The sequence below is a fragment of the Prinia subflava genome, chromosome 19 (genome assembly GCF_021018805.1).
Source record: "Prinia subflava isolate CZ2003 ecotype Zambia chromosome 19, Cam_Psub_1.2, whole genome shotgun sequence".
NCBI classification, from domain to species: domain Eukaryota; kingdom Metazoa; phylum Chordata; class Aves; order Passeriformes; family Cisticolidae; genus Prinia; species Prinia subflava.
This window is the reverse complement of record NC_086265.1, coordinates 10713594-10736766: the sequence shown is the minus strand read 5'-3', so window position 1 is coordinate 10736766 and position 23173 is coordinate 10713594. Positions and strand designations below refer to the sequence as shown.

General features: G+C 44.4%; 1 protein-coding gene and 1 long non-coding RNA gene across 2 annotated transcripts in view; both read left to right on the top strand.

The window, feature by feature from the left end:
- Nucleotides 1-23047, top strand: part of PISD (phosphatidylserine decarboxylase) — a 24826-nt gene extending 1779 nt beyond the window's left edge. The window contains 7 exon segments of the mRNA XM_063416006.1: nucleotides 1570-1664; nucleotides 5449-5624; nucleotides 17741-17977; nucleotides 18091-18229; nucleotides 18950-19096; nucleotides 19793-19953; nucleotides 20260-23047. Coding sequence (XP_063272076.1) covers nucleotides 1570-1664; nucleotides 5449-5624; nucleotides 17741-17977; nucleotides 18091-18229; nucleotides 18950-19096; nucleotides 19793-19953; nucleotides 20260-20484 — 1180 coding nt within the window. The 3' untranslated portion in view covers nucleotides 20485-23047.
- LOC134560234 (uncharacterized) lies at nucleotides 9172-13511 on the top strand. Its single transcript, XR_010082694.1, has 3 exons — nucleotides 9172-9238; nucleotides 9392-9462; nucleotides 9545-13511. It is a non-coding gene; the product is annotated as an uncharacterized LOC134560234 (long non-coding RNA).
- Nucleotides 23048-23173: the final 126 nt, after the last annotated feature.

The window sequence follows — 23173 nt, the reverse complement described above, 5'->3', positions numbered from 1 at the left end:
CATACAGGTTCTGCAGCAGTGGGGACACTTTTTCTGTCTTGCTGAGGAAATGACATCCTGGGAGATGATGCAGCAGTGGGGCACGTTCAGCACGTGGTTACAGGAATCTGGGGCTTGGGGAGGGTCTGTCCTGTCATATTTGGGTTAATACAGGGATTTTAATAGAGACCATGAAGCTGAAGGGCAGACTGAGATATTCTGACTCTGTTGCTGTGGGGATAAGATAAAACTTGAGCTGTTGGTCCTTGGCTAATGTTAAAGCATAGTTACCAAGTGTATGTTGGCATGATGCGACTTCTACACAAGGAATCTGCTGTTTGTGGGTTCTTCTTTGAAATATAGGCATCATGTCTATATGTAACTGAGTAGACACCTGAAATTAAGTCTTTAAATTCTTAATAATCACTTCCTGAGATTGAATGGCCCCAAATGATGCAATAGCTTGTAAGCTGCTGAAGTAATTGTGTGTGTCCTTGGCATATCTGATGAAGAGCAGATGAGAGGCCAGAGGGCAGATGAAGACATCCCAGCTGTGGCATTGCCTCCTGGGAGGGGCAGGTTGCACAAAGATCTGGTTCTTCCTTAGGGCCTGAGCCTGTTGGGGTGAGAACACTGTCCCTCTCCTCCCTGTGATCCTCTCTGACAGCAGCACGTTGCCAGGCCACTTGTTCAAACCTGCTTATTTACAGACTTTGAACAGTTCTTGTACAACTGGATACCTTCTTGTCAGATTTATTATGAACATGAAATTAAATATTAAATACACAAAAAGCCCTATTTGAACCTGTTCTCTGCATTGGCCAGTTCCAAATCTATTTTATGTATTTTCAGAGGGGCAGAACCACTCTCACTGCAGTTCACCAGTGAGCTCAGTGGTAAGGTAAATTCTAAAGAGGAGCTGCTGTGCCTGGCAGCCTTTTTACTTTTTCAGCTGCACTTTGTGGTGTAATAAATGCCATCACTTCTTCACAGAATCCAAAAGTTCTCAATGTACTCCTCCTCCTTTCCACCAGGATGGTGAGGTAAAAGTGCCATGAACCACATCCTAAGTGTCTCTCTAGACAGTTGTTCTGGTAGGAGGTTCTTAAATGACACAGTTGTAGCAGCCCAGTGGAGATGGAATAATCCCAAATACTAAACAATAATTATAAAATTTACCACTCCATTTCCATTTTAGAGCTCCAAACAGGCCAAGATACAGTACATGCTGACAACATAAATAGTTGCCTGTAAAGTGCTATTGGCAAGACCAACATCTACAATACCCAGGAAAGTGTCACTGCAACAACAGCCCAAGAGGAACATGCCAAGATTTGTTAAGAAAAAGAAAATATAAAGATGCATCATTAAATAAATACCTGCAGGAGCAGTTGGATTGTCAGGTTTTTGATGATTTTTTTTTAAGAAAGGAGTAGACCACAAGGGACTAGGCTCAGTGGAAATTTTATGATGATTTGAGTAGGCTTCTCCCTCCACTAGTTAAATCTTAGATTGTCACTGCACTGAACTGCTGACATTCTCATTACTGGACACTTGTACTTAAGCAGCCACTTCTTGTTGTATTTGCAGCTTGCTGTGCAGTTGTAAGTTGCTGGTGCATAAGAACCTGTGTGTTAGAGCTGGAGTCCTGTGGAAGCAGCCTCCTTCAAGGACATTTTTCAGTGGTAAGTAAAGGGTTTTATCTACAGGTGGGTTTAAATTCAGGGTCCCTCAAAGGCAAATTGTGGTCTCATATTGGGGAAGAGGAATTTCTTGAAATGAAAAGAGTGGGAGTCCGGCATCAAAGACCAATTCATGGCATTTCTTTAGACACAAGCTTGCAAATTATATTTTCCACATAGTAAAAAAAGTGTATTTACCTTTTTCATAAGATTCATTATGAGCTGTTGTTTGTTGCTTTCAAGCTTTACAAAGCATCTGAAACCTTTTCTAGTGAAGATGATTCCTGTATAGCAAATTAAAACCCATCAGCCATAGGTTTATTTTTCTTAATTTCTGCACTATAGTTTTCTCAGCAGTCTAGGGTTCAAATATTATTTTTTTAAAAACACAGTATAATTTACCAGAAAGATTCATGTTCGGACAGTGTTTTTACATTTTAAAAAACTCAAATTAACTTGATGAGCAATAATTTGTGTACTTTCACACCTACTGAAGTGACTGACTGGGAAGGGCAATATCAAACTTATGCATATTAAGAATATTCAAATGTATTACCTGCTTTGTAGTGCTGCTCTCATCAGGTGTTCACCTTGAAAAGTCTGAGAGATTCAGATTTCAGCAGTTTAACAGCCCTATGAAAAAGAAGAGGTATAAATATCTTCCTATATTTCAGTCTGTACTTACAATTTGAATAGATCAGGAAATCAGAGTAGGTTTACATGAAATGTTTAGGACTTGGTTAAAATGGTACTTGCACTTGATATTTCTGTAGCTGGGTAATGCTGTGAAGATCAAATCTTACTGTTTGTTTTTAAGGAATATTTGTGAACTTGTAGCATGTGCATTGTCACGTATTAGTATCACAAATAACAGTATTCAATTTTTGTTTCCTTGCCAGCTGAGCTGTTGGTCCTATTTTTTAAAACCATTTCTTTGGGTTAAGTGGCCTGTCTAAATGCTTTGTCTGGCATATCATTTATGGATATTTCATTATTGAAAAATATACTTACACAGATGAATAGAAACAGCAGCTCTTTGTTGTCTGTAAATCAAAGTCATTATAGAAAAAAATCTTGGAATCCGAGACATAATGCAAAGTTGTTGATCACAAGGAAGAAAAGGTCATTTTAGTCAAAATTAGCTTTGAGTTTTGACTGAATTCGGCTTTTTAGCCTGACATTTTCTAATTCATTGATATTTCAGATTCTGATTTGGATTTAAATCTAGATGATTTGCACATGATGTCATTAGAAAGGAAAGCTAACTCTTCTCTAATTTTATCTCTAGCCCTTTAAGTGTTTGTATCATGTCCTAGAAAAAATTCTTGATTTGGTCAGAGTGATGAAGCAGCATTTATGTTACTGCATCAACTGGAGCACTGCTGCCATTATTCAGTTTCCTTTCTCCTCCTGAGTTTTCCAGCATTTCTGAGGGAGTGTGTCTTTTTCACAAAGAGGTCTTTTCCTTCTCTAGTGCCAGAGAAGGAAACTGTTACTAATTTCTTATTCTCTTTTGCTGAATATACTCAGTGTTTAAGAGAATTCTGGAAGAGATTGGCTTTATTTGTGAGGGCTTCAGATTTAGGGTGGTATCTAAAAATGTTATTAGTATATTGACAGTCGTGCATCTTTCTCCTCTTGCCCTGGACTTGTTTCTGGTGGCTCTTGAGCCAAGGTCTGAGCTCTCCACACAGTCTCATGCTGCTTTCCAGGGAGCAGCAGTGGCATCATTAGAGAACACCATGTTCAGCTGAATTCTAAGCAGTGCCAGCTGCCTAAACCTGGATCTGTTGCCAGAATCTTGTCTTAGATTCTTGTCTTAGAATTTGTAAAATTGTGTGAATTGCACTTGTGTCTGAAAGGTGTGGAATTTTATTTTGTCAGGGCAAAAAAGCTTAACAGTGGCATGTTGGATGCTTTTGCAGTGATAAAGTTTTGGAGACCAGTTATGAAACAGAAGTGCTGGTTCATTAACGCTGGAGAGGGGAAAAGTCAACTCTTCATTTATCAACAAATAAAGTTGTGTTTGTGGCTTGTGGAACACCACATGGTGTGGTCAGTTCTACAGGAAATGTTCACACAGTTGTAATCAATGCTCCTGAAGCAGAAAGTGCTTCCCTCTGGATCCAAACCAGGAAGAGCTGTTCCTGCTGAGGGGTTTTGGTTTGGGTATTTGTGAAACTCAGCTGAAATAGCTGAGCAGCTTTGCTAACTTGTGACCAAAGATGTGGTGGAAGTGAGTTAAAGGCTTTAGGGCTGAAGAGTATCATTGGTCTGTGTACAGACATTTCTGTTGAAACAGTGATGCAAAGTTGAAGGGTTGTAGAGTCTTTGTAAATTTAAATAAGTATTTTTAAACATTCAGCTGTTCTAAATATCCCTCTCCTTCACTGAGCATTGTTCTCTAGGAAAGAATCATTTTTAGAATCTAGCTGTAACTGTAGTTGCTGCCTTGTTTGTTTATTGAGTTTGGTTTTCTCCCTCAGAAAAGAAAAACTTTTTTTTTAAGGAGGAACAAAGCTCCTTGGTTTTGTTTTATGATGCATTTAGGATATATTGTTTAAGCAATGTTTTAAATTACAAGTGTAGGAGAGAAATTATACAGAAATATTATTTTGATAAAACAAAATATGGACAAGCATTACTTTTATTTGGCATCTTTTTGCAGCATAGTGGCTGAATGCTTCTAATCAGAAGCATTAGAAGTAATTTAGAACTAAAGCTCTCCTGATTTCAAAGCAATTGTGCTTTGTCTCTGTGTGTGCCTAGAAAGAGTTGGTGTTGACTGAATTCTTTTGGTTGCTAATGCATCCTTTCATAGTCAAACCCTAAGAAGCCTGACTTTGGTGGAGCAAAGTAAAGCTCATCGGGTTTGATTCTGTCACATCCAATTAATGATTGCTGTGGCAATGACAGCAGCCAGTATCAAGAATTGGTTCTGGGCATTTTCTGTCAGTGACTCCCTGCTCATTGCTCAGAACCTCTGCCTGACTGGCAGCAGACAGGAGCAGCACGCTCTGGTGCTGACCTAGCCCTGGAAGATGTGTTTTCTCTGAAGATTTTGGGAGGGAAATACTCTGTGCCTGCCCCATGCGTGGGCTGTTGCCTGGTGACCTGTCCTTGTGTCTCACAGTGACTGCAAGGCTGCACTTCAGCAGGAGGAGTTTGGTAGTTCCTCAGTAAAGGACAGGTGTAATACTGCACATCTCTGTGTTTCACATGGTGACTTGTATTACAGCAGAAATGGGCCTCTTTTCCTCTTACCAAGCCTACTCTAAAACAGGTCAACATTTCCTTCCCTCTTCTAGTTAGCTGTGCAATCTGGGGATTCCCTAACTGTGCTGAAAGCTTTAATGACTGAGAAGCACAAAGCTTCACACTAGTACAGATTGTTCCCCAGCAAATTCCACATAGTACCAAGGTTCTCACAGCTGGAAGGTATGATAGTGCTGTCAGACACTAATTTTATGTATTTCTCCACGGGGCTTTAGGGAGCACAGTTTATACATCTACTGGGGAGAAGAATGTTGGAAGCATGTGGGGTGGCAAGGACAGGGATGAGGTTAAAATCACAGATGACCAGTTAGTGTTGCTCAGCTGAATTACAGAAACTTGGTAAACTGCAATAACTGGAGTACTCAGCAGCATCCGTACATACCTTCTGTGTCAGATTTATTTTCTAGTCACATTTTCATCACCCAAGCTCATATCCCTGACTGCCCAGAATTGCTGTCTCTTTCCTGTGTCGCTGTTCTGTTTCCTGAAGTCTGGGATGTTTCTGTTGCAGACAGGAGGAAGCTTCACACTGCTCCGGTGAGGCAAATCTTCCGCCTGCGGCCCTTCCATGTCCTGGTGGCTACAGGTGGAGGATATGCAGGATACAGAAAATATGAGGATTACAAGTTGGAACAGCTGGAGAAGAGGGGCATAGAGGTGCCTGTGAGACTTGCAAGTGAATGGGAGGTAAGAAACTTGGGGCAGTTTTACTTCTGCCACAACTGATGCAAAGCTCCTTGGCTTCCATTTCAACAGAGGAATCTTTAATTTGCCTCGACTGACAACATGTTCCTGACAGCTGATGGAACTAAAGTTTGTGTCACTTCAGTAACTCACTTTGGCTGAAGCCATGATCCACTAGGAACTGCCAGCATCTCCTCCATCTTTTAGTGTGGCTGACACCACATGTGCTTTACGAGAAAGCTGAGATGGAATTAATGCCTGCTTAATAAAAATCTACCTGTTTCTGGTATGAATATACAGCAACACCTTTTTTTCATAGGTGACACTTAGGTCTGTAATTCTTCTTGAACCTGAGGGATTTTTGCCTTTTCCTTTTGGATTCCAAGGAGTTGAGAAATTACTGTGGAATTGCAGGGTGTGTGTATCGGAGTCACAGGTCAAATACCCCTTGCAGCATTGAAGTAAGAAACACTTCATGACTTCCTATAACTGCTGTATTGTCTTTGAAGTGTTAAATATATTGTACAACTCCATGTTGGACAGTTTAAATACGTGTGGTATTCTTCCAAACAGCCCGCTGAGTGCCTGCTTCAGTGCCACTTCTGAAGGCAAGGAGTTAAGGATTGGAGGATTTGAGGTTGTGTGGGAGATGCTGCAGTGTGACCTTTGGCACTGCTGGTTTCTTTACATTCCTCAGCACACTGCCAGTGTGAGTGCTTTGGCCACATGCCTGTGGGGTCTGGGCTGGAATCCCTAAATTCATTTTCAGTACTGACCCAAACCAGATATGATCCAGACAGTCCAGATGCTAACAGCTTAGCCTATGATAGCTCCTGAGGAATCTATCTGTATATCTGTCTCCTGTATATTCTTTTCCTGCTGAAGTTTGTTTCAAATGGGTTCTCATTAAAAAAGAACTGGTAAGTGTCCTCAGAGTATTTATTTAACAAGACAATGTCAATTCAATTTTGATGCTTGAAAACAAATACTCTTTTGTTATTGTTCATACTTCTTGGTATGAAATTGGATAATTCTCTTATTGCATTTGCCTTCTTTCATTACACTGATACGTGGGTTTGTTATTATTTGGTGAAGCTAGGAGTATTGCTTTTGATGGAACAGCTTTAAAGGATTTGGTTTTTGCAGTGGGGAAACACAAAAAGAATTTCAAACTGATAAGCAGGGCCCCAAATGCAGCACACCCTAGTAGGAGATACTCAACAAGATGTCCCAGTCCTTCCTGATGTGTTTTAAGTTCTGTTGAATGCTTCTGTGGGAGGGAAAGGAAGCTCAATAGTTATGAGGAAAAAGAGAAACTGCGGTCAGACATTGCAAGAAATATTTCAAACAATGAAGGATTCAAGAAATATAAGAGCTGCATTGTTCCTTTTTATTGCAAAGTGAAATGGGGTTTTTGCTGACCTATCATTTTCCATTGTTCTGGTTTTTTTGCATCACTGGACTCTTGCTTGGGAGTGTGGAAAGGGGAGTGTTGTCTTGTTTTTAGGGCAGAATAAGCCTTTGCATAGGCAAAGAGAGACCAAGTATGATTGAATGAGCTTTGAATACTTGGAAAGAGTAACACAGAACAAGAAACTGGTGCACACACCCTCCCTGCCGAGCCTGCTGCTCTGAAGTGCTGATTCCACAGTGGCAGCCTCATGTTCCTGTGGGAATGTGGACAATCTTCCTCCTGCCAGCTCTGGGTGTAAGGCAGATTCCCCTTCTTCTGAGCAGAAAATAGACATTAACTGGGTAATCCTCACCCTGTTGAGCTGGCAGGGAGGCTCTCCCTGTAGCAGAGCTGGGATCCTCATTGAGGTGTGCATCATTTCTCACTGAATTACAGAGTCAATATGCTTCTGTGTTGTTTTGTTTTGCTTGAGCTTCATAAAAGAATGGGGGGGAAATGAATCTGGTGTAAGTCAAGTGTCCCTTGAATTTCTCCACAGGGAAAGACAGAACTATTGTTTCTGTAGCACAGGCCTTTTCTTTGTGTGGTTTTCTTGGATGCATTCTGTTGCTAATAGCTTGAGCTGATCAAGGCCTCAGTGTCTCCTGCTGGGAATACCAGTGGGGATCAGCTTTCATTTAATTAGATGAGGTAAAGCAGAGGGCTTGGATGGAGACAGGTAGATGTTTATCAGAGGGATGGAGGCTGATTGTTCCAAATCTTTGCTGTCACAGAACATTTCCTGGCTGGGATCTGCATGCAAGGCATGCCATTCATATGCTAACTAAGGCATTTTGCTTCTTCCTACCTGGGCGCCAGGGCGCTGTTGATACAGGATCACAGAATTCCTGTGAGAAACCTTGGCCAGAGGGCGGTTCGGAGGAACGGAGTGGCCGGATGAACCAGAGTTTAGAGAGCGGAGCTTCTAGGTGTCCTTTGCTCCTGTAGTTTGTTCTGTTCTGTGTGAGGAAAAAGCAGTGTTTGTTGGAGTGACGTGTGCCAGGAAAGCACAGTAAACGTCTCTGGAAGTGAGCTGCAGCTTGTTGTCACGGGCCAGTTTTTAAAAACAATTTAATTCACCGGGAAAGTGCTTGAGCATAGGTTTAGGATCTGGATTCTCAGAGGTAAGAACAACACAGCCTTTCCTACTGGTGTCAGGAAGTGCTTTTATTTATGTAACAGAGGATACTGGAGCTCCTATGGCAGCACAATACAGAAGGTGCTTTTCTTGGCCCAGAGGAGACATTTAGTATTATGGTAAGAGGTGTGTTTCAAGTTCAGGAAAGAGCTAATAATGGAAGAATATCTGATTTTTTTTAAAATCCAACTTTGGAAGAAATATAATCTCCAGTTGGTCTCTTGTTCCTCATACTTGCTCCCAGATTCTGATGCTTGGAGTTTTATTGGAGCATATGTGCAATTATTTTTAAAAAATCCTCATAAAGCAGTCCAGAGTTCACAAGAAAGACGGCCAGAAAATGTTAAAACCAGTGACTTTTCAACAGCATCAAATTGTGTAAAGGGTGCGATGGTGTAAATGTTTTTCTCAGTTGTCCTGGAAAATTGAACCGAGTAAAATCAGTTTCAGGTTGTGGGGGTTTTTAAAATCTAAACAGTGGGAAGGCTTTTTGACTAGATGAGTCTGTTCTGTCTTGTGCAACTTCCTGAGCATCTCGCTGGGCTTATGGAGCACTTTATCTGAGCGTTTGGGGAGCAGTTTGTGAGACTGGAGCACACTTCGCTGCTTTGGCTGCCAGTGCCTGTGTGGGGTCGTGTTCTGCACCAGGACCCGCGATGGGGAGCGGTCTCAGGGATCTGTGCAATGCACAGAACCCGCACCGCTGCCTTGCTCCCCACAATCTCTTCCCCGTTGTCGGGACCAGCGGCCCTTTGGGAAGCTGAGCGCTGATCCCCAGGCGTGCCCCTTACCCCGCGGGGCCGTGGCCGCGTTCCGAGCCCTCGGGTCTGTGTTCTCTGCGTTAGTGCTGCCCTGGCCCCTCCTCCGAGGGGCCGGGGCCGTGCGGGAAGGAGCCGCCGAGCAGCGCCAGTGGCTGGAGGCGAGGCGGGGCCCGCGCCGCTTCCTTAAGGCCGGGCCGGGCGGCAGCGGCGGGGCAGCGAGGGGAGCGCGGGCCGGGCCCGCCGGGACTGCGGGCAGGGACGGGAGGTGGGTGCGGAGCGGCCGGGCCGGGGGTGGGGGGTGCCGCCATCCGCTCCCCGGCCGGCCCCAGAAGGGGCCCGGGGCGGGGTGGCCGCGGGGCGGGGCGGGGGGTTCGCAGTGCGCTGAACTTTGTTCACGTGTCTGAAAATGCTTTGGAAGGAAGGGTCGGTGTCGTAGTGCGGCGATTGAAGGCCGAAAGCCGGGACGAAGGAAACTTCTCTGGGCATCAGGTAAGGGCTGCTGGACCGCAGGGCAGATGTGCGAGGGCTGGCGGCCAAGGGGTGATTCACTGTGCCTTGCTGGAAATTTCAGGTGATGTTCCAAAGTCGACTCATGAGTAATCTCTGAGTAGCTTTAAGCGGAATGAGGCTGCTGGACCAGCCTTATCGGAGTCCAGAGTCCTGCGGGAGGGCAGGGGGCCGAGGAGCCGCCGGAGCCTTTGCACAGCTTCCGCTGCGTGGGAAGGATGTAACGGGGCTGGTGCTTCCTTTAGAGAGCCTTTGTGGAGCTGAGAGTTTGCTTTACCGAGATCTAAAGCTAAAATAATGGGGCGACAGTAGAAGATAGTAGAAACACACTGAAGAGTGTTGTTTTAAATCATTTGTTGGAAATGGCTACTACAAAGTATTATTAAAAGGGTGGCATCAGATTTCGTGTTACTTTGTGTAATAAATAAAGCTTTATCTCCTTGCTTCACAGAATATCTTTGAGGCAGAATATCTTTTTGCACAGAATTCAGAACCCAGTCCTCCAGTTAGGCTATCCTAAAATATTACTTTTGTAACTGAAACAGCACTGTAAAGTTAGGGGAAAACAATAAACAGTTTTTTTTCTTAATACACGAAGAGAAAATGTATCGAAATGTTTTTTCAGATGGGAAGTAAAGAATTTCAGACAGTAAGGGTGGATGCGGCCGAGCACGGTACGTTTCGTTCGGCAGCGCCGGTCAGTGCGGAGAGCGGTCCCGCTGGGAAAGTCCCGGTGCAGCCGGGCCGAAGGCGGTCCCGGCAGTCCCGTGGCCTGGCACAGCTCAGCAGGCTCTCAGCTTTTCTGTTGTCCTCTCGGAGTTCCGGAGCTCCCGCCCGGGTGTGGAGGATCCCGAGCTTGTCCTGCCGGGCCGCCCGCGGAGAAGGCTGGGTGGGAGCAGGGGTGGCGTGTCTGGGACCAAACAGTCACTGCCGGGGAAGGGACGGAGCTTTAACAGCGCTCACTGAGTGCCTCCCCCTGAGCCCAAGACCGCAGCTTTTGCTGGCACTTGAGCACAGCACTGGGATGCGTTCGGTGCATTTTTCAAACAGGAGTTCTGTAACCAAATAGAGAAATTTGACCAGAGGGCTTTGAGCACTGACCAGCACATTCCGAGCCTAACGATTCATGTTTATGGTTTAAAACCGAGGCTGCAGCTTTGATTCAGCTGCATATTGGTCTTTCTTGCCACTGCCTTGCTGGGTCGTTTTTTAAAACTCGAGAGAAGGACTTGAGGAGTTCACTATTGGACAAGTAATTAAAAGAGGTCACTGGATTTGATGCTTATTTGAGCTGACAGAGTAGAAGGGTGTTGCATGACTGGCAGATTAGCAGTCCTCTATGAGATAATAATTCTCTGTGGGTTCATACCTGCTGCTAACTGCTGCCTTATTTGCCCAGCGTGGATTCTGAGCGAGTTCAGACAGGTGAGGGGGTTTGGTAATGGTGTGCAACCTACAAAACAAAAATTTTAAAGATCTTTGTCTAAGCTGATGATGAGAGGCTGTGGGCACTGCCTGCATCCCAAGAGGTCCAGCAGTTGAGATGCCATTATATGAGTTCCTCTGTCATGAGCTGTTTGATGAGCAGTTCTTGTTCCTTTCCCCATGAAAAGCAGGTAAATTCAGGGTGGATTTTTCATTTCAGCCTTCTTACACTGTAAGAACATTACTTCTGGGGCAGCCACAGCAGGGAGGGCAGCTGGCCAGGCATGTCAGCATCTCAGCAGGACTCAGGTATTGGCATCCTGGTGAATGTAATGAGGGGAATAGAACAGACCTCTAGAGAAAGTTCTTATTGCCTGCATGCAGGTTTTTTAAGAAGTGAAGAAAAAGAGCTTGTAGCAACCATAATTTTCCCTTCCTGGAGAGGAACCTCTCTTGCCGCACATTTTTTGTTTTGGACTGAAGGGTGGTACTACCCAGGGCATCAGGCTGTAGAACATTTCAGTGTCTGGGATTTTTTAGGGAGCAGCTCAGCTGTTCAGCTGGGTACATGCTTCCATAGAATCATGGTTGCTCAGTCAGAGAACATCGTTATTCCTTTCAAGTGTTTTGAGGGATAAAATTAAATTTTACTGGAAGAGCTAGTGGGTTACCTCCCTTATCCTGAGGGAAGAGCACTGAAGCAGATGTGGTAAGTCTGTGTTTGCTCTGTCTCTCTGCAGGGGTGAAGGTTACACAGGAGGAGGTGGGAAGGGGAGCAGAGTTCCACCCTGGCTGCAGGAGCTGCCGGGCTGGGAGCTGTGCTGCTCCTGCCCAGCTCCACCAGTGCCAAACCAACTCTCCCCACAGTTCTGTGAACACACGTGTTGAGTGTGAAAAACAATTTTGTCTTGGTCTGATGGAGTTTCTTTTGAAACCATGTTGTCAATTCAGCTTGTTGCTGTTTAAAATTAAGTATTTACTGGTGGTAATTTCTAATGCTCCTGGTGAATTGAGAAGTAGCTCCCCTGTGCTCCTTGTTGCATTTCTTTGAATTTTGATAGGATTTTGACTAACTGCTTTCAGCATCTTCCTATACAGATGGCATCATTTTTGTTGTGTAGGAGTTTCCTGTGCCAGCCAGAGAAAGACTAAATGATATTTTAAATAGGGAAACAAAAAGAGTTGGCACAAGGCTCACGGAGGAAGGAGTATGTTTTGAGTGTTTTCACTGATCTTAAATTTGCCTTTTTCCAATTAGCTGGGGTTTTTTTAAATATGCAGTTGTTAAAATTCAGCTTAAACAACATGCATGCAGGTCTTAGAACTTCCTGACACACAGAATACCATATAGAAGCTTTCTTCTTGAGAAAAATACTCTAATGCAGGCTCTCCAGAGATGTTTCTAGGGAGTATCTGTAATATTTGGAGTTGAAGGCCCATCAAAATACACAATTACTGCGTGAATATTCTCCTTTTGTGGCCTGACTGTGCTGCCATTAGCTAGTTAATTCTGGCTTTCCCTGCTGGTCCTCCCACTCCTCCTGCCTTATCCCCATTACAGTACAAGCCTTTCCCACAATCAGAACAACAGTTCTCTTTTTGATCTACTCTGTTAGCCACACAGTTTTCATGGTGCTTAGGCAGCTTTGGAAACAAGGAGGGGGTTTTTGTTTGTTTTCAAGCCAGATTTAGCAGAAAGCAGAAGTGAAATGGAGCCACTAGAGAGTCAGCCCTGAAGACAGTCAGTATTTGGTTTAATCTTGAGGTGAGATGTAGCTGTCTGACTTCCACTTTTTGAACCAGGACTCCCTTGACACTCCAAACCCAGTCACAGGAGATTGAGAAAATCTATGTTTGAGGTGTGTTCTATAGGGTTAGACGGAATTTTCTCTGTATATTTAGAATGATTAGATAGAAACACTGCAGCCTTTGGTCCTTAAAAATCAAACCAGCTTCCTTTAGTCCTGTTTTGTATTTTAGTTCCACTGGACATAAAAACTGTGATAGTACTGAAGGTCACATAATAGACACATAACACTTCTTTTATACCCAGTTCTCAAGCTGGCCCTAAAACTGGCTTATTTTGTATGTATCCTGTTATTTGTAGAAGAATGTCCATTACCTGTTCCTTTCAGTGAGTGTTTTGAGATGGAAGGAGACCTCTGCAGAGGTATGTTTATGTCTGGGAAGGGTTGTAAAATAGGACATTCCTTTCCGTTCTGTTTTGTTCTGTACAAGCTGGACACTAAGAGCAGGAAAGGATTTTTGGTGCCCAACAGTCCAGGACTCCAGCAGCAGCTGCTGCAGTGCAGAATTGAAGCTGGGAGTTATCTCCTCCTCCTCCTCCTCCTCTCCGCCCCGCTCCTCCTCCCAGCCTGGCAGTCAGGCTGGGATGAGCTGTGCAAGGCCAGCTGGCTGCTCCTCTCACTAGAGCATCGCTGCCCCGCAGCCTGGGACACACTGCAGGGTGTTTTTGGGGCGTTGGGTTTCAATGGCCACCCGGACTAGCAAGAAGCAAGGACTGCTCATATGGACAGCTCATTTTTATCGTGTGCAGAGTCGGCTTTGTAGTGGGATGTTGAAATATGACACAATGCCTGTTTGTTTGCAATAGCTGCAACCCTCGTAGCAGAGATTCAAGTGGGAAACAGAGAGGGAATCCAGAGACAAACCAGCGAGGGATTTAGGAACTGTGACGCCGTGTCCTCTCTCCTATGCCGGAGCAAGCAAAGGAAAGAGAGGTAGAGGAGAAAAGACTGAGCCTTGCAACAGCCGTCACCCTGACGATGTGTCAGTCAAACACCCTGCAGGGACCAGAGCTGCACACAGGGAAATGGTGAGATGCTACAAAGCTTTATCTAACCCTCCACCCTCTTGCTACAACCTCCGCAAAGTTAAAATTCATGTCCGGAGGCTGCGTTCAGGGAACGGCGGCAGCAGCAGCTGTGCCGGGGACCAGCACCCACAGCTGGAGAGCCCAGGCCCGGCTGGCTCTGCCCGTGGGACACCAAGTAGGAGAACTCGTTTCAGGTACTGTTGAGAATTTTGTGCTTTGCAGGAATGGTGACTGAAGCGGGAGGGAGGCTGGGAGGGTTTCTGGGCAGAAGGAGCGGGAGCCATCTGCGAAGCTTTTGTTTGGCTTAATTACTGTAAAGCTCCTTATACGCTGCATTGGCAGAGAAGGGCATGCTGTCCATGGCAAGGGGAATGGGAAAGCTTTCATTCCTTTCCCTTCCACTCTATCACTAGGAGAATGGAGAAAGGAGTTGAGGGGCCGCTCTGAAACCAGGCCAAGGCAGTGAGAAGCCCGAGGGCTCCGAAGCGATGCAGCTCTGCAGGGATTGGTCCAGGAGCGACTGCAGTGAAGGGGGGGAGAGCAGCAGGAGGGGGAGAACGGGACCCAACCCGCTCCTGGCCTGCCAGCCCTCGCAGGCTGCTGGGTGGCAGGGATAGGAGGGAGAATGTGAAGTGTCCCTTCCTATTCCCATGTCGGTCCCACCTCCTGCTGAGAAGCCTGCATTAACTCTGCTATGACAGCACTTTTGCTCAGGGTTCTTCTTCCCTGTTGCATTAGGATGCACAGATCACTCTCTGTTTATTTACTAGTTCTTCAGGGGAAAGGAGTTGTGTTCACTGCAGGAAAAACATCACTGAGCCAAAGGCACCATCTTGCATCCCGAAGTGGCGACAGTTATACCCGTCTGCCTGGTATTTTAATTCTGATCCAAGTTTTGAAAAGAATGAATTGGCAAGAAAATTCCTTTTAAATTCTCAGCTTCTTTCCATCTTGGAAAGACACACACAATATTTTGTAGTTCCTCTTTCGTGTCACAGAATCCCTTGAGTGAATGAGTTGTTGGGAGCAGCCAGATCGTGCCACTTGAGTTTGTGTGCGCACGTCGCCGTGTCCTGGTTACAGAACAGTCTCCTAGCCAGGAGTTGGGTCAGTCATTTGAATAGTTTGCCCTCAGGTAGACAGATTTCCATTTGATAATGTGACTTTGGAAATGCCAGTGGTTTTTTCTGAGTTTTGCATCAGGGTTTTGCATCCAGACCTCCTGCAAGGGTCTGAACTGAGGTCCTTGATGTCTGTCCTCAGCTAAGAAGCTGAGTAGCTTTTCCCTGTGAGAGTTAGAAGATCAGCTTCTCCCCATGGCCATTTGTGCAAAATGAGATCCCTCTCAGTCAGGACATCCATGTACCAAAAAAACTCAGAGATGCAGCTGGTTATGAGGCAGGGGAGTTGATTATTGGGCTATGGAGACTAGATTGTTGCGCACCAGGGGAAATATTGGCTTTGTCCACATGTTCCCTATACAGAACCAGGATCCTCAGTGAAGGTTTTAAGACCTGGAAACTGGTCTCACCTTTAATTTTTGAGGGTGTCCTTCATAAAACATGACCTGTGAGGGTGAACACCATTATTTGGACAGAGAACTGTTGTTTTTTAGATAAACTGTTCTTCTATTTTGGGAAGGGGAAGAACTGATCAAAATAAAGGAGTAAAGACTTGTAGTATCAACGATTAAGAAATGTTTAGCAGTAACAGCTCTCCCAGCTGCCGGAAGCTGGTGGCTCTGCAGCTGAGATGCGTGACCCTCTGATGTTGTGTGTGTAATCTTTCAGGTTGCAATTCCCCCAGCTGGCCCTGCGGCGAAGGTTGGGCCAGCTGAGCTGTATGTCTAGGCCTGCTCTGAAACTCCGTTCTTGGCCTCTGACTATTCTCTATTACCTTCTGCCTTTCGGTGCTCTTAAGCCCCTGACCAGAGTGGGATGGAGGCCCATGAGCAGGGTAAGTGTGAGCAGTGTCGCGCGCCGCGGCGGGAGCTGTGTCCTGCAGCTGTGTCCTGCAGCTGTGTCCTGCAGCTGTGTCCTGCAGCTGTGTCCTGCAGCAGCGGGGGGACAGGACATGCAGGACAGCCTGGTGCTCACTGCTGTGAGAGCAGAGGTGCAATCCGTGCTTCTGTTTAGTTTAGTTTGTGGTGTGTTGATTCATTGCCTCACAGACAGGTGGCTTTTTCAGAAGCAGAGAATTTGTTTGTTCTCTAAGAGTCAGGGGAAGTCTACAGAAGCTTCTAAAGGAATTCAGTCACCTCACAGTGTCAGGGCTGGGACAAGGAAGGCCAGACCTCTTGGCAGGTTCCTTTTCCTGGTCCCATTGAAATGGTCTCTTGTTTTTCGTTATTTTTGCACCAAGAGGGTTTGTTCCTCGAGTTCATTGAGCATTTGTAGTCCAGCATGTCCAAATGATATGCAAATCTCTGCTCTGACACTCTTGACAGCAGGGTGTGGGATGCCTTGCACATAGTCATTCTCCCCACAAATCATGCAATTTCAGAATCCAACAACCAAGTAAGTATTTTGATTGCAAACAGGAACAAAATTGCCATTCTTAAGCCTATTTCATTGAACATCTGTTCTGTTTGATCCCATCGACTTGAAAATCAGGCTCCTTTGAAGAGAAGGAGCTGCTAGGAAATACCACGTTGGACAATTTGTGTGATTTTATAGTTGCACGTACATTTTATGTGTTGGTGGAAAACAGCAAAGTTAATTTTTATAAATTAATACAATATAGGGCATGTCAAATAAAATGGCAAGATTTTTTTCTTCAGTACTTCAGCTTAAATAATGTAAAGAATAGGTTTGTTCATTTAGAAAGTTTTTATCTGAAGTAAGATTAGCTTGGTACTTCCTTTCTGAAATATCCCTGTATGTGCACAGGATGGTGATTTGTAAGTGAAATCTTAATCTGCTGTATTTGATATGATGGGGCCAGTGCGTACTTCTATTTGTGTTTATGGCTGTGTGTTGCAAGACTTAATCATGAAGGGTATGACTGAGAACAAATGATGGCTCTCACTAAGAAAAAACCCAAGTTTTAGCTGCAAGTTGAATGTAGCTGTTCAAAAACATGGCCCAGTCAGCAGATCAGCACTTCCTCTGCAGAACTGGTGTCAGAGTGTTCAGTTCCCTTGGTCCATATTCCCCAGCTCCCCACAGTTACATCACAGCCATGTGAGCTTCCTGGCTGACAGCGAGAACCACAAGCCCCAGAGGAGCTGTCTGCTGGAATTATCAACAGAAGGATGTGGTCATCTGTGCACTTCCATCAACAGCAGATACCTCTTGCCAGCTTTGTTTCATTTGTTCTCCTCGCTAAAACTTGGGCTTTAATGCAAGTCCAAAGGTGTATTTCTACAGAAATAAAGGCACTTTATATTCTTGCAATTAGCAAATCCCACTGTTGTGAGAGAAGGAGTAAGGCTGGTTTAGTTTATGTCTGTGTAGCTGCATCCAGTGGGTACATTGCTTGGATGGATCTTGTGTCATTAGAGTGTACAACACACAGTTCTGGCTGTGGAAACACCCTCAGTAGTAGCTGCATCTGAGGAGCATGTCATCCAACACTGAGAGATTATTTTCTAGTCAATTTTGCATTTGGTTATTCACAAAAATTTATACATTGGTAATGTTAAACTTTTCTGATTAGTGTTCTACTAGAATGTGTCCCATGTCTCTTTTTCTGCAAGCCTCACATTGGGCAGTTTCCAGTAACTTCAGTGTGGAGCTTCAGCCTGCAAGGGAGTGGAAATTCTGGCTTCACCTTAAAGTTGTATTAAATTTCATCCTCTCTCTTGTCTACTCTCACCATAATGGAGGGAATGAGGATGAAGTGCAATGTAAATCTTTTGCTGCCTTAAAGGCTACTTGTAACCCATGAATTCAAGGGAGGGGTTTGCAGGAACAGTTTGATCCTTCCTGTGTTACGGGAGGGAGAAGTAAGAAAGCCACCAGTGGGGAGAGCACTGACCTGCTGCAATTCTCCCTTCAGGTTGCCCTGTACAAGTCGGTCCCGACGCGGCTGCTGTCGCGCGCCTGGGGCCGCCTGAACCAGGTGGAGCTGCCCACGTGGCTGCGGAAGCCCGTGTACAGCCTGTACATCTGGACCTTCGGGGTGAACATGAAGGAGGCGGCTGTGGAGGATCTGCACCACTACAGGAACCTCAGCGAGTTCTTCCGCAGGAAGCTGAAGCCGCAGGCGCGGCCGGTCTGCTGCGTGCACAGCGTGGTGAGTGAGCTTCACCCAGCACCGCCGGCTCCCCTCAGCCCCCAGGGGAATGGCACTGCTTCAGGAGGAATTCAGGAACTGATAACTGCTTCCATTTCTTCTCTTGGCTGTAGATTAGTCCCTCTGATGGAAAGATCCTTAATTTTGGTCAAGTAAAAAATTGTGAAGTGGAGCAAGTAAAAGGGGTTACTTATTCCCTGGAATCTTTCTTGGGACCTCGCATCTCCACAGAGGAAATGCACTTCAGTCAGGGTGAGTTCTGTGTCAGTTCTGTGTTTATTCTGCTGTGTCCTTTCAGTGTTCTCAGAGATCATGAGACTAAGAGAGATGGAAAAAAGTAAAATTTTCTGGCATTGTCAGGAACAGAAGCAGGTCTGATTTTTGGTTCACTCTTTGTTGGTAACCATGTCAGTGTTCCAGTTCTTTCTCACCAGTGGCTTTATACGTGCCTGCCTCATTGTGATTACCTGAACTGAGTTGTTTGGCTCCTACACTTGATTCCAAGATCTGTTGCTATACCACGGCTGCAGCACTCCTGCTGTCACACTGAAACGGGCCCAAGCACTGGCTAGCAAAAACTGGATAAGCTACTCCTCAACAAGATCCATGCTCAAGCACTGCCCCTCTATCAACTTAGAGGACTCTTCACAAATTCTGTTCTTAAAGGGTAGCTTTAATAAAAATCCTGTTGTACTGGATTTCAGTTTCTGCTCTTTTGCTTAGTGAATGGCAAACTCCAAAAGGAAAATTTTCACTATGATTTGAACAATCCAGGATCTAATTTTCTTGTAAAGGGAAAGGAACACTTGGAAATAATGGATTCCTGGGTGAAATGTGTGTAACGTGTGTTTTGTAGTCTCACCAATCCACGTGGGCTGCATTCAATCCTTCTCTATTGCACTGGCTCTAACAGAGGCTGACTGGCTGTGGAGGAATATCTTTAACCCCTTCCTTTCCCTGCTTTCTCTGCAGCCCCACCTGGTAACTCTTTTCAGCAACAACTTGTCACAAAAGAGGGGAACGAGCTGTACCACTGTGTAATTTACCTTGCACCAGGGGATTACCACTGCTTCCACTCACCCACGGACTGGACGGTGTCACACCGGCGGCATTTCCCAGGTGGGCTCCTGTTCCTAGGAAACAACTGCAGAGCAGCCGTGGAGGGAAGCACTGCTGTGGCCACTGCAGAATGAGACACAGCAGTGCACAAGTTGTACAGATAATGGTAGAAAAGTGTTTTGTCTTAAATAGTAATGAGTTTTGCAGCTGTGTAGTTTACTAGAGCAAATCACATATAAATAGTGAAAACATTAATATTGTATTCAAACTGTTTGAGCTCTTTGAAGTATCCCTTGATGCATGCTGACATGTTCCCAAACACTGTTTATGCAGTTTGCACCTGAAATACAGATAGTTCTGCAGATCACACGAACAGTAGCCTAAAGTATGGTGTCTGCTAGTGCTTGGCAAAGAAAATGCAACTGAACAGGTACACTGCTGGAGCTAGGATCGGATGTTTTTGTAGATAAAAATATTTTCCTTCTTGGTAGCTAGCAAAAACCAAAGTATTTTGATTTGGTTTCAAACACCATGAGAGAGAGAATTGGCCCACCACACATCCTTGTGTGACCCCTTTGTTCTCAGCACAGACTCCTCTTTCATTTGCTCTGCCTGGCACTTGCCTCTCTTCCTACAAATAACTGACAGAGTTGTTTACTGGGTCAGCTCCAGTTACACTGAAAACACCATCTGAATGGCCTTACAATATTTCTACAAACCAGACAACCTAACCTGAGTATTTGCTGACTCCTTCAGGCTCTCTGATGTCTGTCAATCCCGGAGTTGCTCGCTGGATCAAGGAGCTGTTCTGCCACAATGAACGGGTTGTCCTTACAGGTGACTGGAAACATGGCTTTTTCTCATTAACAGCTGTAGGAGCAACAAACGTGGGCTCCATCCGCATCTACTTTGACCAGGTGAGCAGGATCACAGCAAGCACCTTTCTGGTGTTAATGGTTGAGGTTGGTGCAGCATAACAAAATAATAATAAAAAAATTATTACCCTGAAATTAGGATGTTTCACTGTACTGATATTCTAAGACTTATTTAAATAGTATTGTCTCCAATATAGACAATTTTTTAAATATTCCTGTTGCACCTTTGAGCTCTGAGTTCCTGCATGGAAAATGCCCGAGTATGTACAGACCACAGCTGTGGTGATGAATGAATACAGAGCACTGAAATCCTCCAGTAAATCCTTCTCTTCTTCCTCCTCTGTACAGGACTTGCACACGAACAGTCCGAGTTACTCGAAAGGTTCCTACAATGACTTCAGCTTCATATCCAACAACAACAAGGAAGGAATCCCCATGAGGAAAGGGGAACATTTAGGGGAATTTAACTTAGGCTCTACGATCGTATTAATCTTTGAGGCACCCAAGGACTTCAAATTCAACCTCAAAGCTGGACAGAAAATCCGCTTTGGAGAAGCACTGGGCTCTCTATAGAACTGTCTCAGTGTGAAGATTTTCTATAAAAAGGGACTCTTTTCCCACCACTGAGTGTTTCACTTATCAAGTTTGTATCACTCAGCAGGACCTGGGTGAGGAGAAAAAAAGATGTTACTGCTGTGTTAAACTTGAAAGTATTTGTTCTACATTTACCTGCTGCTGAATGTAGAAACTGAATTGAATGATCATGGATGTATCAGGTACAGCTGCCTTTAAAGATGTTGCCCATGGTGGTTTCTGTGCCTGTAGTCTTACATGTTCTCCCCTGAATGTGCCACAGGATAATTATGTTCTTAGAGCCTTTAAGTCCCTTTTAAGCCTTCCTAGGCAGGTGCAGTGGGAAAGGGTGGAGGTAGGGATTATCTGTATTTAAAGGGACACTGAGAGGCTGAGTCAGACCTTGTACCTTGTATCTACAGTATCTGTTTTTCAGACCTTGAGTAAAGAATTTATTCTCATATTTATTTTATTCTAAGAAACTCTGCCTAAATTCTTAGATAAAAGCAGTCTCTGAATGCACAGAGGGCCAAACAGTGAAATTTGCTGGGGTGGTTTCATGGCCCAAACAAAGCAAAATCTACAAGTCAGTCAATATAATGAGTGACACTCCAGTTTTGTACTGTTGGACAACTTTAGTTCTTTTGTCTGCCATTGTCCCTTTAAAAATGGGGTTTGTGCTGTATTTTACACCAGTGACACTGGTTTAAAACAGTGAAAACAATGTCTACATTCCAGACAACAGAACTTGTCATCTTGCAATTCTCTTTTTCTTTTTTAAGGCAGACAAAGCTCTGTGTCCTCTTCCTAGTCCATGGTTTTATTTTGCTATTCCAGGCCTTAAAAGTTTTTATCTTTATGAGAGACAGTTAACTTCACCTCTTGGATTAAGGAGTTGGAAGACACAGGGCATATTTTTTTGGATGATGTGATGGCACCTAAAGTATGTTTTTACTTTCTGCTATGTATCTTGTTACTTTGTCATAAATTCTTGAATAATTAGTTCCTCTGTTACAGGACAGCTTCAGCTCTTCAGGACCAATTTTTATTGCACAGAGTGAAATGCCCTATGCACTGACTGTGTTTAAAATATTTATGGCTTTTAAGGAAATCCTCTGTTGCTTCCCAGATGCCAATCTGGCCCTCTCTTGCCTGGCAACAACTTCATCTTATTCAAAATACAAAACAAAAAACACACACAGGCTCTGACTTCTGCCCTCATACTTAATGCTAGGAAGGTGCTGGGGGCTGAAATCTTTGTGCTGATGCTTAATCCACTGTAAAATTTTAGACACTCTTTGTGACTTCACATCAAGAAGAGTTAAAATCTTAACACCTTGGATCTACTGCATGTGGCACCGACAAAAAGCACTGCCAAAGTGAAGAGGAATTGAGTTTTAAAGCAATGTATCAATTGTTTTTTGAGAATAAACTTCAAGTTTCAAGTCCCAGCACTCAAACACGTAGAACTATTTTGCTGTCCAGAGCTTGTTGGAGTGGACACGCTTCTGAAACCTGCCTTTGTGCTTTCTGAAAGATTTCTCATACTCCTTCCTTGCTTGAGCTACACTTTCTGCTGCTTCAAGGAGATGACAGGCTTTGACCAGCTCTGATCTCCTAAAGAAACCCTTCTTTGTATGCACTGCAGAAAATAGAATATAATTTTGTTGTACAAATGTCCAGTTTGCCAAGTCCTGTATGCTTAGCTTGTCATCAGGAAGGAAGGGACGAGAAATTGCCTCTAAGTGCTGTAGCCCAGGCATGAGTCAGATGAGGGTGGCTGTTTGGGTGACAAGCAGGAGAAAATTCATTTGGCTCCAGGAGTCAGTCTTTCCTCACTTTACACAGGGAGGAATTTGAAAGCTTGAAGTGGCTCTCAGCCACCTATCCTGTTAAACTTCTTGGCATTAGCAAGTTTACTCCTGCAGCAGCATAGTACCAGATACAAGTCTTTTGAAACCTTTGAGAGTGAGAAAAGGGTAAGGCAAATATCAGCCCCAAGAGGATAAAGTTAGGGTGAGCTTTTTGATTAAACATCAATATCATGTTAACAAGAGAAAGCAAATTTGTTCCAGTGGATGAGAGAAAAAGACAACTGAATCTTTTTCCTCTTTCCCACTGGAGCCTATGACATCTAGACAGAGCCAAAGGAAGTTAAAGCTTTAATTTCTTCCTACTCAGCAGCATCATCCACAGTATCTGAAGGTAACTATTCGTCTGGTGATGGAGCATGGGTTGCTTGATGTTTGCTTTATTAGAAATCTCAGAAGGAAGAGAGGATTCAGCATGCAAGTGGCTGTTCTTATGAGGGTTCCAATACTGTGCAGAGCGAGCTAATAAACCAACACTGCTTGTGATGCAGGGGCCAGCAATGCACCCCAGGATGAAAACAAAGTTCCTCGAGGGTACTGATAATGCTGTGAATTTCTCCTGCATGGAGAATCCATTTAATTCAACTGTATCAGTAGCACGGTATTTTTGTATGTCAAAGTGTATGACTTACTGACATGAACTCATTTAATTGCAAACATTTTGAAATAAAGAGTCTTATCTGTGTTGCTTATCTTTGTGGCATGACAGGTAACCGAAACTGGGTATTGCAAAGTGCAGCATGAGGTAGATGTAGCTCCAGTTTGGTTTTGATCAGCTAGAGCAACAATAAAAAAAAACAGAATTCTTTTAACTTAGT